Source organism: Scyliorhinus canicula, chromosome 11 (genome assembly GCF_902713615.1).
Source record: "Scyliorhinus canicula chromosome 11, sScyCan1.1, whole genome shotgun sequence".
In the NCBI taxonomy this organism is placed as follows: domain Eukaryota; kingdom Metazoa; phylum Chordata; class Chondrichthyes; order Carcharhiniformes; family Scyliorhinidae; genus Scyliorhinus; species Scyliorhinus canicula.
In genome coordinates, this window is record NC_052156.1 from 141,223,755 (window position 1) to 141,237,198 (window position 13,444).

Sequence of the window (13,444 nt, forward strand, 5' to 3'; positions counted from 1 at the left end):
TCCACTGCAACCCCAAAAATTGCGAGTCCCCAGCCTGGTTTGACCCTGGATCCCACCACCCTCGACACCGTCCTTGCTACCCCCTTCCAAAACTCCCCCAGCGCAGGGCACGCCCAAAACATATGGGCGTGGTTCGCTGGGCTCCCCGAGCACCTAGCACACCTGTCCTCGCCCCCGAAAAACCTACTCATCCTCGTCCCAGTCATGTGGGCCCTAAGCAGCACCTTGAACTGTATGAGGCTAAGCCTCGCACGGGAAGAGGAGGAATTCACTCTCTCTAGGGCATCCGCCCACGTCCCCTCCTTGATCTCCTCACCCAGCTCCTCTTCCCATTTACCCTTCAGTTCCTCCACCGAGGCCTCGTCTACCTCCTGCATCACCCCATATATGTCCGAAATCCTCCCTCCTCCAACCCACAGCCCTGAGAGCAACCGATCCCGCACCCCTCGTGGGGGCAGCAAGGGGAACCCCTCCACCTGCTGCCTGGCAAACGCCCTCACCTGCATGTACCTAAACATGTTCCCCGGGGGGGAGCCCAAACTTCTCCTCTAACTCCCCCAAGCTCGCGAACCTCCCCTCCACAAACAGGTCCCTCAACCTCCTAACCCCTACCCTGTGCCAGCCCAGAAATCCGCCATCAATGCTCCCTGGGACAAACCGAATTAAATGTGCTATTTCTGAGAAACTGATCTTATTAGCCCGTTATTAATAATGGAATGGCAATATCCAGTTTGATGTTAATTGAAGAAATATTATTGCGATTAAGATGTTGGAAGTATACACCTTGTAATGCACAGTGTATTTGTCTGTGCTTGTTATTTTAATGGAAAAGGAAGCGTGAGTTCAAACCACTTCATACTCACAGCTGCTTTTCTGCAGAGAATATACATTAATACATGCTAATAAAATACATGTTATTTGTAAGTAGTAGTGAGAAAGAGGAAATGAGTGACATGCGTATGACAATAGTACATTTCTACATATTTCCCTTTTCAGAAATCCCCTCTTTCGTTCCTTTTATCAAGTGTCTCAATTTTACGCAGAGCAATCCTAATGCAAGTCAATACTTCAAAGATATTACTTAATCTCTCAGCAGGTCTGGTCAAGAAGTTGCTAATATCTTTCACATTACACTATCCAGTCAGCTTTCTTCTTTTTCTGATCAATCTCTGGTCAAACAATTAAAAACAAAATATTTATATATAATCAACACCCACTTTGACAGATTACCTTTCATTGCGAACTTGAACCACATTTTCATATTTTTTGCGTAGCTGTATCATTTCCTCTTCAGCCTGGTTAATCAGAGAACTAAGTTTGACAATTTTTATCTTTTGGCCTTCTCTTTTTTCTCCCAAATCTCGAAGTACCTGGTCGATTTTGCAAATAGCCCTCCGCAGGCTATCTCTGATGACATGGCTGTTAGAGTGCTTTAATTTGTATTTTTGCAGTTGGCTGTGATGGACAACAGATGAAGTTACACAGGTGAATATCTTAATTAATTTTGAGTAGCATTTAATGTACACATGAACAATTAAAGTGTTGCATAATGTAATGAGACCAATTTTCAATCAGTGGGAAAAATTCAGCTCAGTTCCTAATGCCCATGAAATTATATTTTGATGCATGAAAGGTAAGCACGGTAGCATTGTGGATAGCACAATTGCTTCACAGCTCCAGGGTCCCAGGTTCGATTCCGGCTTGGGTAACTGTCTGTGCGGAGTCTGCACATCCTCCCCGTGTGTGCGTGGGTTTCCTCCGGGTGCTCCGGTTTCCTCCCACAGTCCAAAGATGTGCAGGTTAGGTGAATTGGCCATGATAAATTGCCCTTAGTGTCCGAAATTGCCCTTAGTGTTGGGTGGGGTTACTGGGTTATGGGGATAGGGTGGAGGTGTTGACCTTGGGTGGGGTGCTCTTTCCAAGAGCCGGTGCAGACTCGATGGGCCGAATGGCCTACTTCTGCACTGTAAATTCTATGATAGTAATATATTTTTAGCATAGCCATGAATAAGGTATGTGTCAGCAGCATTATTGAGGGTAAAATAATTGCATTTATTTTCAAACTGACAAGATGGTGTTTGAAACCACTTTGGTGAAAGCTCAAAAAGGGACTGTGAGTTGGTGTTGTACCCCAAAAGCTATCAAAATTTACATCTACAAAATAAAAAAACAAATTTCTCCTGGAAAATATGAGTTAAATTTCCAAATTTTAAGAAAATGTAAACTTTTGGGCTAGATATGAAATACATCAGAATAACAAAACATTCCCAGTCACAGAAAATGACAATAGGAATCAAGCACGTGGAGGTAGATTTTCAATTATAGTGTGGGCACCAGTGATAGAAACTGCCCCATTTTCATTTGGAATGGGTTTGAATTGAGAAGCAACATCGATATGCTGCCATAACGGAGGTAAGGACTTCAAACTAATTAGATATAACTGGCAATGTTAGAAATTTTAATCTAAAATCTAATTTATTCTCTTACATTCATATAATTTTCTCATTTCATTCCTGCTACAGATGTTTAAACTAGATTAATAGCTAGTATTAAATTTCTAAAAGGGAACTCTGATTCATCAGGCAGGATCAGACTGGCCGCGTCAATGACCATCCAGGCTCTTCTACTGGGGAATTAGCTGTCAGAGCCTTTTCAGGGGCAATTAGGAAAGGAATGGGGAATAAATGGTGGGCTTGCCAGCGATAATCCACAGCCAATAAATAAAATTAAAATCCTTGACTTCTTCGCCAACAGTATTTCAGCACTTAACTCGTGCAAGCTGAGACATAGACATCCACTCTGTCTATTGTTGCAAACCAGCTGAAAGTTGGAAGAAGGGAATCCCTTATAAAAGGTAAATATGTCAGGCTGGCTATGGGGAGTATGTAAATTAACGTGGGTACAGTCTTGCAACCTGGGTAATCCTGCCATGTTGCCGAAGCTTAGTGTCATTTTGTCCTTTTGTGCTTTGTTTACGGGGAAAGTAATGTTTTTTATTGGGTTTTTGAACAAAAGTAATGTTACTATTCAATTTTGTAGAGGAAGACTTTGTGTCTTTCATCATACAGTGGTGGACTGAAAATGGTGTGACATGTTGCAGCCTGAAAGGAACTAGTGGGCCATAGGAGCCTTGAGAGCAACAGGTTGTTCTGTCAGTGCCCTGGTACAAGGATTGAGTTGTCACAGCTGCTTTTGTTTTGCTTCTCTCCCTCACTGTCCAGCCCTACCAGACCACCCATTATTACAGCAAGTAAACGGCTAAACTTTTCATTGCTTTAAATAGTTATGATGTGCGCTCCAAGCATCCATGAAAAAAATCCAATCTAATATGACAAGCAGTGCATTTCTGACTTAAAATGAGCGCGCCATAATGAATCCACCATATTGGATTCTTAGGCATCTGCTTTATGTATGAATAATGGATGGCATCAATCTTTTAGTCCATTGTCTTCAACTATGTCTGCTTCTTCTGAATGTTAAAGGTCCCAAGATACAACTTGGAAGTTACCCTAGTGCCCTATCCAACATTTCTCCCTCTTGTATTATCACCAAAACAGATTAATTAGTCATTTGTTCTTTTGATGTTTATGTGCTATGTGCAAAATAGCTGCTGCATTTCAAAGCAATAAACAGTATGTGAATACTTTTGAGGTGCTTTTAGATATGTGAAAAATGCTATGTGTTTTCTCTTCCTTTAGGATAATCATTAAATAACATGCAAGTCTTTTCTGTGGTTCCTTTAAATAAACTTGAAAAACAGCTTTTTCTCACACACGTCACATAAGGAAGAGTTACATCAGTGAAGAACACTGAATAAGATTACAATTATTCTGGGGTGATAATAAATGTCAAAAATAATTTCATTTTTTGACTTATTGTACTGATATTCAAATATTATCAAAATTATAAACTAACAAGTAAAATCAGTCCATGGTATGAGAGGTAGAGACCACAAATTATTCATGTTAACACACTAATTAATATCCCACACGGGATCTACGGGGTGGGAATGCCTGTCTTCCCCGTGCTCCTTGCGGAGTACGAGCTTCCCCGCTAGGGACGAGGTATCTCAATTACCCAATGAATATAAGGTCGGTCAATAAGAAACCAACCAAGCAAGAACCCGGTAGGGCCTATCGGGAACTGTATATATATCGTTTGTAAATAAAACTTTGATCTTATTTTTACTCAGTGTGGACTCCCCACGTCCGTATTAAACTAACCATTGTTCGTGAAATAAATTCAGAAAGAAATAGATTCTGAAAGAATGTTCCCAATGGTGGGGCAGTCCAGAACTAGAGATCATAGTTTGAAGATAATGCGTAAACCTTTTAGGACTGAAGTGAGGAAAATTTTCTTCATCCAGACAGTGGTAAATCTGCAGAATTCACTACCACAGAAAGTAGTTGAGGCCAAAACGTTGTGCTCTTGTTTAAAGAAGGAATTAGATATAGATCTTGGGTCAAAAGGGATCAAGGGATATTGGGGGGGGGGGGGGGGGGGGGGGGTAATGGATAAGGGTATTGAACTTGATGACCAGCGACGATGACAATGAATGACAGAACAGGCTTGAATGGCCGAACGGCCTCCTCCTGCTTCTATTTTCTATGTATGTTTTTATGTAAATAAATGTTTTTTTTCCATTTCAAGGCACAGTTGTGTACTTTGATCACACTTGTGTACTTTGCAGCAGTGGGGATGACAGAAGTGTGCAGACGTTTCTCTTGATTTAGAGGGAGAGCAAACTACACTGCAAGGAGCAGCCCTAATTAAATCAATGTAAATAACTTGGTAGATATGGGGATCACAGTCCAAGTATATGCACTGACAGGTCCCAGCGGGATCAGCTGTAAGGCTTCCAAGGAGCCAATCTGGCAAACCGGAAGTTTGGAGTTCCAGGATAAGTTGGCTCCCCAAAACATCCGGTTCCATTGGTTGGATTCTATGGGCTGGATTATCCGGTCCCCCAACCACGCGTTTCTCAGCGGAGCGCCGTTTATTGGTGGCGGGATTCTATTTTTCTGCTGCTTGTCAATGGGATTTCCCATTGTAACCCCACGCTGCCGGGAAACTGCCGATGGGATAAGGGAATCGCAATTCCGGACTAAATTTTGAGTTTACCTGTCCTTGAGCAGAGTAGTCGTTCTGAGAATTTCCATTTCATTTTGTAGAATCTTGATCTTTTCCCGCATTTCTGCAGATACCTGTGCTGCACTTTGTATGAGATTAACGTACTTGTTTCTCTCATTTTTGATGATTTGATAGACTTTAACAAAATTCTTTAGGCTATAACACAAAGCAGAACATTGACATTTTCCTTTGGCTAAAATGTTATATGATCGACCATAATTTTCTTGCTGGGTGGCATAGTTAGCACTGCTGCCTCACAGCTCCAGGGACCCGGGTTCAATTCCAGCCTCGGGTGTGGCATTTGCACTTTCTCCCCGTGTCTGTGTGGGTTTCCTCCCACAATCCAAAGATGTACAGGTTAGGTGGATTGGCCATGCTAAATTGCCCCTTAAGTGTCCAAAAGGTTAGGTGGATTACTGGGATAGAGTGGAGGCATGGGCTTAAGTAGGGCGCTCTTTCCAAGGGCCGGTGCAGACTCGATGGGCCGAAAGGTCTCTACACTGTAAATTCTATGATTCTATGAAAGCTGGCAAAGATATAGCATGTCTTCCTTCTGTGCTTTAACCATTCTGGAATTCTATGAAAGTATACACAGAAAGTTATTTGCAACCTTGAGCTGTTTCCAAGAAGATTTTAGAAATATTGGGCTGAATATCGCAGTGACTGTCTCCACACATGGTAAAATAGTACAGTATAATGTAGTAAGACTATATTCATCCAATAAATATTGGTGTGCAATTCGATCTATACCACTGTATTTAAATGTTCTTTTTCAATCATGGCAGGTACCAGTGCTGCAATTGTCATAATATCCACTCATGTATATCATTAGATGCAGACAGGCAGTGATTGACACACAGGATAACCAATGAACACACAGGACACAGAACAACCAATCACCAGACAGGACACCACCACTATAAAGCCCACAGGGCATTAAGGCTCTCCCTCTCTCACAGGACACGGCTAGGGAGATAGTCGCAGTGCATAGGCCAATGAACATCATCACCATGTAGTAGAGAGCTAGTCTGGTCAAGCCAGTAGGAGGTTATCAGTTAGGTTAATAGAATGTCAACTCACAGCAGATTATGTACAGCACTCAACAGGCTCAATAAAACAGTGTTGGACCATCTCCTGTGTCGGAAGCCTGTTTCTTGTTTAACTGCATCCCGTTGCAGTTGATGTTAGACCAGCACAGATAACACATCAGCAATAAATATTGGTCCAGACTTTCTGATCCCAAAAGTAGTGAAAGCTGAGGCATTTATTGCTATTGAGGACCACAAAGAATCACATGTTCTGGGGGAGCCAACTTATACACGAACTCTGAACATCTTGCTCACCAGAATTGGCTCCATGGGAGCCCCAATGATGATCTTGCTGGCAACTGTCAGCATGTAAACGTGGGCTGCATGTCCCGTATCTACTCAGTTACTTTGATTTATTTTGGGCTGCTAGGGCTCCTAGCAAGCATAAAGCTTTCAAGGAGCAGCCCCTTAAATCAGGAGTAGTACCTTCGCACTTCTGCCACCCCTGGTGCTGCAAACCCATCATCCTTCCCCATCCCTACCCCAGGCTCAGACTCAGCCACCTACCCCACCCTCTCAGTTTATCCTCACCTTCTCCCACAGACCTCAGTTCACCCCACCTGCTGCATCTCATCCTCTTACCACTCCCCCACAGTCACAGCCCTCATGCCACCCCCTTCTCCTGTCACACCACCCCACCCCACCTGCAACTCTCCCTTCCACAGTCCTCACTCACTTCATGCCTCATTGCCCCTTGGAAAGAGAGGGGAACCAATCTCATCTGGACACAATGTTAGTCCATCTACTGTGAATTGACCAAACGATGGGCGCGATTCTCCGCCCCCCCACGCCGGGTTGGAGAATAGCGGGAGGGCCTCCCAACATTTTTCACACCCTCCCGCTATTCCCCCCCCCCCCCCCCCCCCCCCCCCCCCAAGCCTGACCCACGCCACGAATCGCCGCTCGCCGTTTTCTTACGGCGAGCGGCGACTCTCCGAGGCCGGGCCTTCACGTCCGTTTCAACACGGCAGCAAACACACCTGCTTGCTGCCGTCGTGAAACGGGCGCCAGATGTCCGTTTGGGGGCATCGGGGGGCCCGATTGGCACGGCAGTGCCACGGCCATGCCAAGGGGGCCGTGCGTCCATAACGGACGCACTCTTTTCCCTCCGCCGCCCCGCAAGATCAAGCCGCCACGTCTTGCGGGGCGGCTGAGGGAAAAGACGGCAACTGCGCATTAGTGGGTTGCCGTTGTCCAACCTGCGCATGCGCGGCTGATGTCATCGTCAAGGCCGTGCCGCCGTGATGCACGGGGCCGCGCTCCTAGCCCCGCCCGGGGGGGGGGGAGAATCAGCCCCGGAAGTGGGCGTGAAGGCTGCCGTGGGTCACGGCCTGTCCCACGGCAGCCTTTACGATTCTCCGCATTTGCGGAGAATCTCGCCCCAGCTTTTTTTATGAAACAAGATTTGGCAGAGGTGAATCAGAGTAATGTCTGCTATTGAGTTATAGGATATAAAAGATGTTGAATGTTGACTGAGGTTTGGGGTATTTGGGGGTGGATTACATAGAACATAGAACAGTACAGCACAGAACAGGCCCTTCGGCCCTCGATGTTGTGCCGAGCAATGATCACCCTACTTAAACCCACGTAACCCGTATACCCGTAACCCAACAATCCCCCCATTAACCTTACACTACGGGCAATTTAGCATGGCCAATCCACCTAACCCGCACATCTTTGGACTATTGGATTATAGGTGAGTTTGGGAGAGACAGAAATTGACTCACACAAAGTAAAATATTCTTACCTAATCAGCATTTGTCTGTGTTTCTTCTGAGAATTCTGTAAGGACAATTTCTCTTCTTTCAGCTCTTCTACAGTTCGATCGCTCTTTTGCTATTTGAAAAAGAGAACAAACAGGAAATAATTTAACAAATAAATAACCAACAGCCCGGTGCCGCCCCCCCGCCCCCCCCCCCCGCCATTACCCTCCACCCACTATCTCCTTTTTTAAAATCCCAAAGTTCCCCCCTCCCCCCGCTGACTTCTTAACTATTCTTGAAGAAGTTGATAAATGATTTCCATCTCCGGGTAAACCCCTCCACAGTGCCTCTTAAGGCCAACTTGATTTTTTTCCAACCTAAGGAATTCCGCGAGGTCGCTCTATCATACCCCCGGTTTCGGCGGCCCACAGTTCCTCCATTCTAACAGGATCCATCTCTGGGCTACCAGAGAGGCAAAGGCCAAAACGTCAGCCTCTCTCGTTTCGTCTGGACTCCCGGGTCTTCCGAAACTCGAAAAATCGCCACTTCTGGACTCGGGACCACCTTCACTCTCAGCGCCTCAGACATCAGTTCCTTAGCATGTTCTCCAGCACTCAGGTAAGTGGCTGGGAGAGGTTTCATGAGAGCCTCACAGTTGGTACATAGGTGAGTCAGAGAGGGTGAGGTAGGAGAATTCTTAGACTGGGAGGCAAAATGTTTTGTTTAATCCAGTGGAGCATTCTGGTTTAATGTTTTGAGCCTCTTCTGACCTCAGATCTTGTACCCACACAAGACACCAGTGAAAATTATCTTCATGCCTCAATGATCTCATCAGTGGCTGACCTAAGAATAGATGCTGCTGATATACATCTCCTAGAATGCATGGAACCCCTACAGTGCAGAAGGAGGCCATTCGGCCCATCGAGTTTGCACAGACCCTCAGAGAGCACTGTAACCAGGCCCACTCTCTCGCCTTATCCACATAACTCTGTACATGGATCATGACACTAAGGGGCAATTTAGCATGGCCAATCCACCTAACCTGCACATCCTCTGCTGAGATGAGCAGTTCAAATGAGAATCATGGGCAAAACAATGTGACTTCAGCCACCTTGCTGTCAAAATCACCCATGCCCAGTTTCTGCCAGGTGAGTAGGATTAAAATTGCCCTGTACAATTTGATAAACAGAATACTATGAAGATTGTTCAGCGTCGCCGGTCTGTGTCCTATGTAAAAGTCCCTAACTAACAGCCTCCGACCTGTCTCCATTTCTTAAAGGCGGTGTCTAGCATGGCTAGGGGGAATCTGTGGTTGCCACAGATGGGGGCCATGGGGGACATCTTAGTCAGCCAGAAGTGCTGTCTTAATTGGGCCAACGTTTTCATTGTAGCCGCTACCACTGAGCTTGCCGAAGGGGATGGGATTGCTACTGTAGACAGGGCCCGAAGGGTCACCTACTTGCAGGAGGCCTCCTCCATCCGCACTAACTCTAAATTGGGTTTGTGTACCCATCCCCTCACTCTCTCCACCGTTGCTGCCCAGTGGTATGACTGCAGGTTTGGTAATGCTAGGCCACCGTTGCTGCCCAGTGGTATGACTGCAGGTTTGGTAATGCTAGGCCACCTTTGATTTTTCTCTATTGCATCATTGGTTTGTGAACTCTCGGATTCTTACCCCTCCCACACAAACACCTTGATTGAGCAGTATACGTTTTGGAAGAAGGCCTTGGGGATGAAATTTGGTATGATCTAAACAGGAGGAGGAACCTCGGCAGCACGTTCATCTTGATCGTCTGCACTCTCCCCACCAGGGAGAGTGGGAGTGCACCCCACCTCTGTGGGTCCTTTTTAACTTCCTCCACCAGGCTAGTCAGGTTCCACTTGTGGATCTGTGTCCAGTCTCTGGCTATTTGGATCCCCAGGTATCGGAATCATATACGGACAGCTACTGGACAGAGCTCAACACCACTAGACGAGACCAGATGGAAAGGGGGGGACGAACTGAGGACTGATCTGGGTTCGGGACTCTGGAGTGAAGCACTGAGCAGGACTAACTCCACCTCCTCCTGCGCAAAGCTCAGCCTAATGCAGCTCAAAGTGGTGCACAGAGCGCACCTGACTAGAACCCGGATGAGCAGGTTCTTCTCGGAGGTGGAGGACAAATGTGAATGGTGCCAGAGGGGCCCAGCCAACCACACCCATGTGTTCTGGGTTTGCCCCAAACTTGCTGGGTTCTGAACAGCCTTCTCCAAGGCAATGTCCAAGGTTGTGAGGGTGAAGCCATGCCCAAATGTGGCAATCTCTGTGTCAGAGCAGTCAGAGCTACTCATGGGGAAGAGGGCCGACGCCCTAGCTTTCGGTTCCCTAATCGCACGCCGGAGAATCCTGCTCAGCTGGCGATCAGCAGCACAACAGGTTCCAAAACCTGTTCGAGGCCAGCAACAATGAGTAGACACGGAAACTGGAAAGTTAAAAAGGAAAAGAGAGAGGAAAAAGAAAGAAAGACAAGGAGGAACCTGCCTAAATCTAAAACTTAGTTGCTCCCTTTATATTGTCCCTTTAAACATAGAACATAGAACATAGAACAGTACAGCACAGAACAGGCCCTTCGGCCCTCAATGTTGTGCCGAACAATGATCACCCTACTTAAACCCACGTAACCCGTATACCCGTAACCCAACAACCCCCCCCTTAACCTTACACTACGGGCAATTTAGCATGGCCAATCCACCTAACCCGCACATCTTTGGACTGTGGGAGGAAACCGGAGCACCCGGAGGAAACCCTCGCACACACGGGGAGGACGTGCAGACTCCACACAGACAGTGACCCAGCCGGGAATCGAACCTGGGACCCTGGAGCTGTGAAGCATTGATGCTAACCACCATGCTACCGTGAGGCCCCTAAACCTCCTCTGTAAAAGAAAAGGGGGCCTTTCCTAGCTCTCTGCGTCCCAGTTACTCCACTCAGATGCTTCCAGGGATACACTTCACTGCTCTTGTATCACCCAACCTGAGTGAGGAAGGTTGGGTGAAACAGGAGCTTTGGAATCCAGGCGAAGATAGGTCCGGAGCGGGGAGAGTGGCAATCTGACAGAGATTGTCACTCTGAGGAAGGTAAGGGCCAACATTAATGAAAATGGGAAATTAGCAATTCAGGAGTACCTGAATATTCATAAGATCCCTTGCTTTTTGATCTTTCTCATCAGACCTGATTTGGGCAAGGCGGGTTAGATTTGAAACCTCTTCACGGGCACGCCTTTGGTCTGTGATGAGATTATCTTCTTCAAGCATACGCTTACGTAACAATAGAACCTCTGCCTCAGTCAATGCAAGCTGCAGGTAAAATAAAGTTGGTATTTTAATGGTCATATTTCAAAAAACAATGAAAGAATTTTGCAAGTGTTAGAGCATTTTGTGAATTATACACTTAGCTATCAATCCTTTTAGGTGTTAACATTAGAATCTACGGGTGGAACCATAAGACTGCACTCGCTGCCATCTGGATCCGAGATGAGGGTGGAAAATCGCATTAAAATCAGGAAATGTGATTCTTGCCGAAGAAATCGTGTTTCCCGATTTTCTTCGCCCCTCGCCAGTGATGTCATGCCCACAACCTCATTTTAATAAATGTTATTACATTTAAATGCTATTAACTGATGTCCTGCCAAATGATCCTCCATCACTGAATGTTTGTCACTTCGGCGAGGTTTAGAACAGGTTGTGCCAGGCGTGAAGACAGTTGAGGGGATGCCTCCAAGGGCAGAGTTAAATGTAGCCTGGGGTGGGGAAACGCACATACCCAATCTCGCAGTGCCAATTTGTGCCAGGGGGCTGTGCTGAGGTGGACCCTAATGGGAGACCCATGGAGTGGGGGTGGGGTTTTGATGTGTGCTGGGCGGAGGGGGGGGGGGGGTGGGGGGTGGAGCGTATATTGAGGGGGGTGTGATGAATGCCAGGGGGGGAAGCAGTATGCCAGCGATACATGTTGGGGGGGGGGCTCAGAAGAGGTATGCCAGCAATTAATTGCCATGGGGTGGGGGATAGAGAGGCCCTGAGATTTCCATGATGTGTCCTGGGGGCCGTACCGCTGCAGAGCTTGTCTGGACACCCTTAAATATGGTGGCTCGGTTTTCCTGCTCTAAGAGGTCCCACACTGCCAGAGTGATGGTGTAAACTATGCCCGCTCAGTTTTTTTTGGAAAAGAGGCTCAAAATTCCGTGCGAAAAAGGGTCTGCGGAACTGGGGAATTCCACGCCAGTTTTCTTTGTGAGCCTGACACTTTGCCAAATTCTGGTAAGATTCTTAAAAAAATTTGGATCACAAATACTATAGTTAGACTTATTTTTTCGATGACAAACAGGTTCCCAGTCCACTGTCAGCCCCATCTTTGTGAGCAGGTCCACTTCAATAAAATTACATCAGTGTCACTTGATTAGGGAGGACGACAAAAACAAAAAAGTTACCCATTCCTGAATGCGACCTCTAACCATTCAAGCGTTATCATCGACAGAAATAGTGCAAAGTTAAGGTCCACCATCCCTTATTTGGCAGCTACGATTTGGCAATAAATGTTTACTTGCCAGCACTTGTTTCCCAAGAATAATGTTTTAAACTGACAACATACCTGATCTGCTAGTTTTCTTTTCAGACCTTTAACCTCATTTTCCAGTTCATTTCTCCTGTCCAATAATCCTCCACCATCAGGAACAGATTCCACCTGCAGTTATTAAAATAAAAAATCAGTATTGTTGAAAACACAGTCAATCATAAATTCCCGTACCAGCCTCCTCGGACAGGCGCCGGAATGTGGCGACTAGGGGCTTTTCACAGTAACTTCATTGAAGCCTACTCGTGACAATAAGCGATTTTCATTTCATTTCATTACATGAAAACTGTGGAAGCCTTCCATCTCCTGAAATGATGATTTGTGTCATGGTGGTCAACTCTGTGCTAAACATTGCTTGGTGTGGCTCTGGGGCTCCACTCTGGGGTGGCAGTCTGCTACATTTGTTGCAGAGCAAGACAGTGGGCTGAGAAGATGTGCGACTCACTGACCTCTGTTTTCTCTGATGCTCTTCTTAGCGAGCAAAGTTTTTCATGTATTTCAATGCCATTCCAAACAGCCAGCCCCCAGAGGCCACAGCCATCAGCGACTGACTCCCAGTTCTCAGTATCAATATCCACTATCTTCATATCATGCTTGCAGGTGACCATGTAGCACAGAAATGACCACTCGTAGGTCATGGCCCAGTGGTCAATACACTGTAGAAAAGGTATTTTGGTAATTGGCCATCATCCATTTGATCAATATGTCCAAGGCAGCAGAGACATCATTGCCTTAGCAGCGAGTGTATGTTGATGGAACTAGCATGCACCAAGACATGAGTTCCACCGTAGGGCAGCACAGTAGCATAGTGGTTACCACAAGATGTGCAGGTTAGGTGGATTGGCCATGCTAAATTGCCGTTAGTGTCCAAAATTGCCCTTAGTGTTGGGTGGGGTTACTGGGTTATGGGGATAG

General features: G+C 46.2%; 1 protein-coding gene across 4 annotated transcripts in view; it reads right to left on the reverse strand.

Annotated features, from left to right (window-relative positions):
- Positions 1–13,444, reverse strand: part of ccdc146 (coiled-coil domain containing 146) — a 152,546-nt gene that overhangs the window by 29,467 nt on the left and 109,635 nt on the right. For all 4 annotated transcript variants that reach the window (XM_038811549.1, XM_038811550.1, XM_038811548.1 and 1 more), the window contains 5 exons: positions 12,548–12,640; positions 11,086–11,256; positions 7,966–8,054; positions 5,122–5,286; positions 1,231–1,455 (listed from right to left, as the gene is read on the reverse strand). In XM_038811549.1, coding sequence (XP_038667477.1) covers positions 1,231–1,455; positions 5,122–5,286; positions 7,966–8,054; positions 11,086–11,256; positions 12,548–12,640 — 743 coding nt within the window. The remainder of the gene's footprint in view (positions 1–1,230; positions 1,456–5,121; positions 5,287–7,965; positions 8,055–11,085; positions 11,257–12,547; positions 12,641–13,444) is intronic.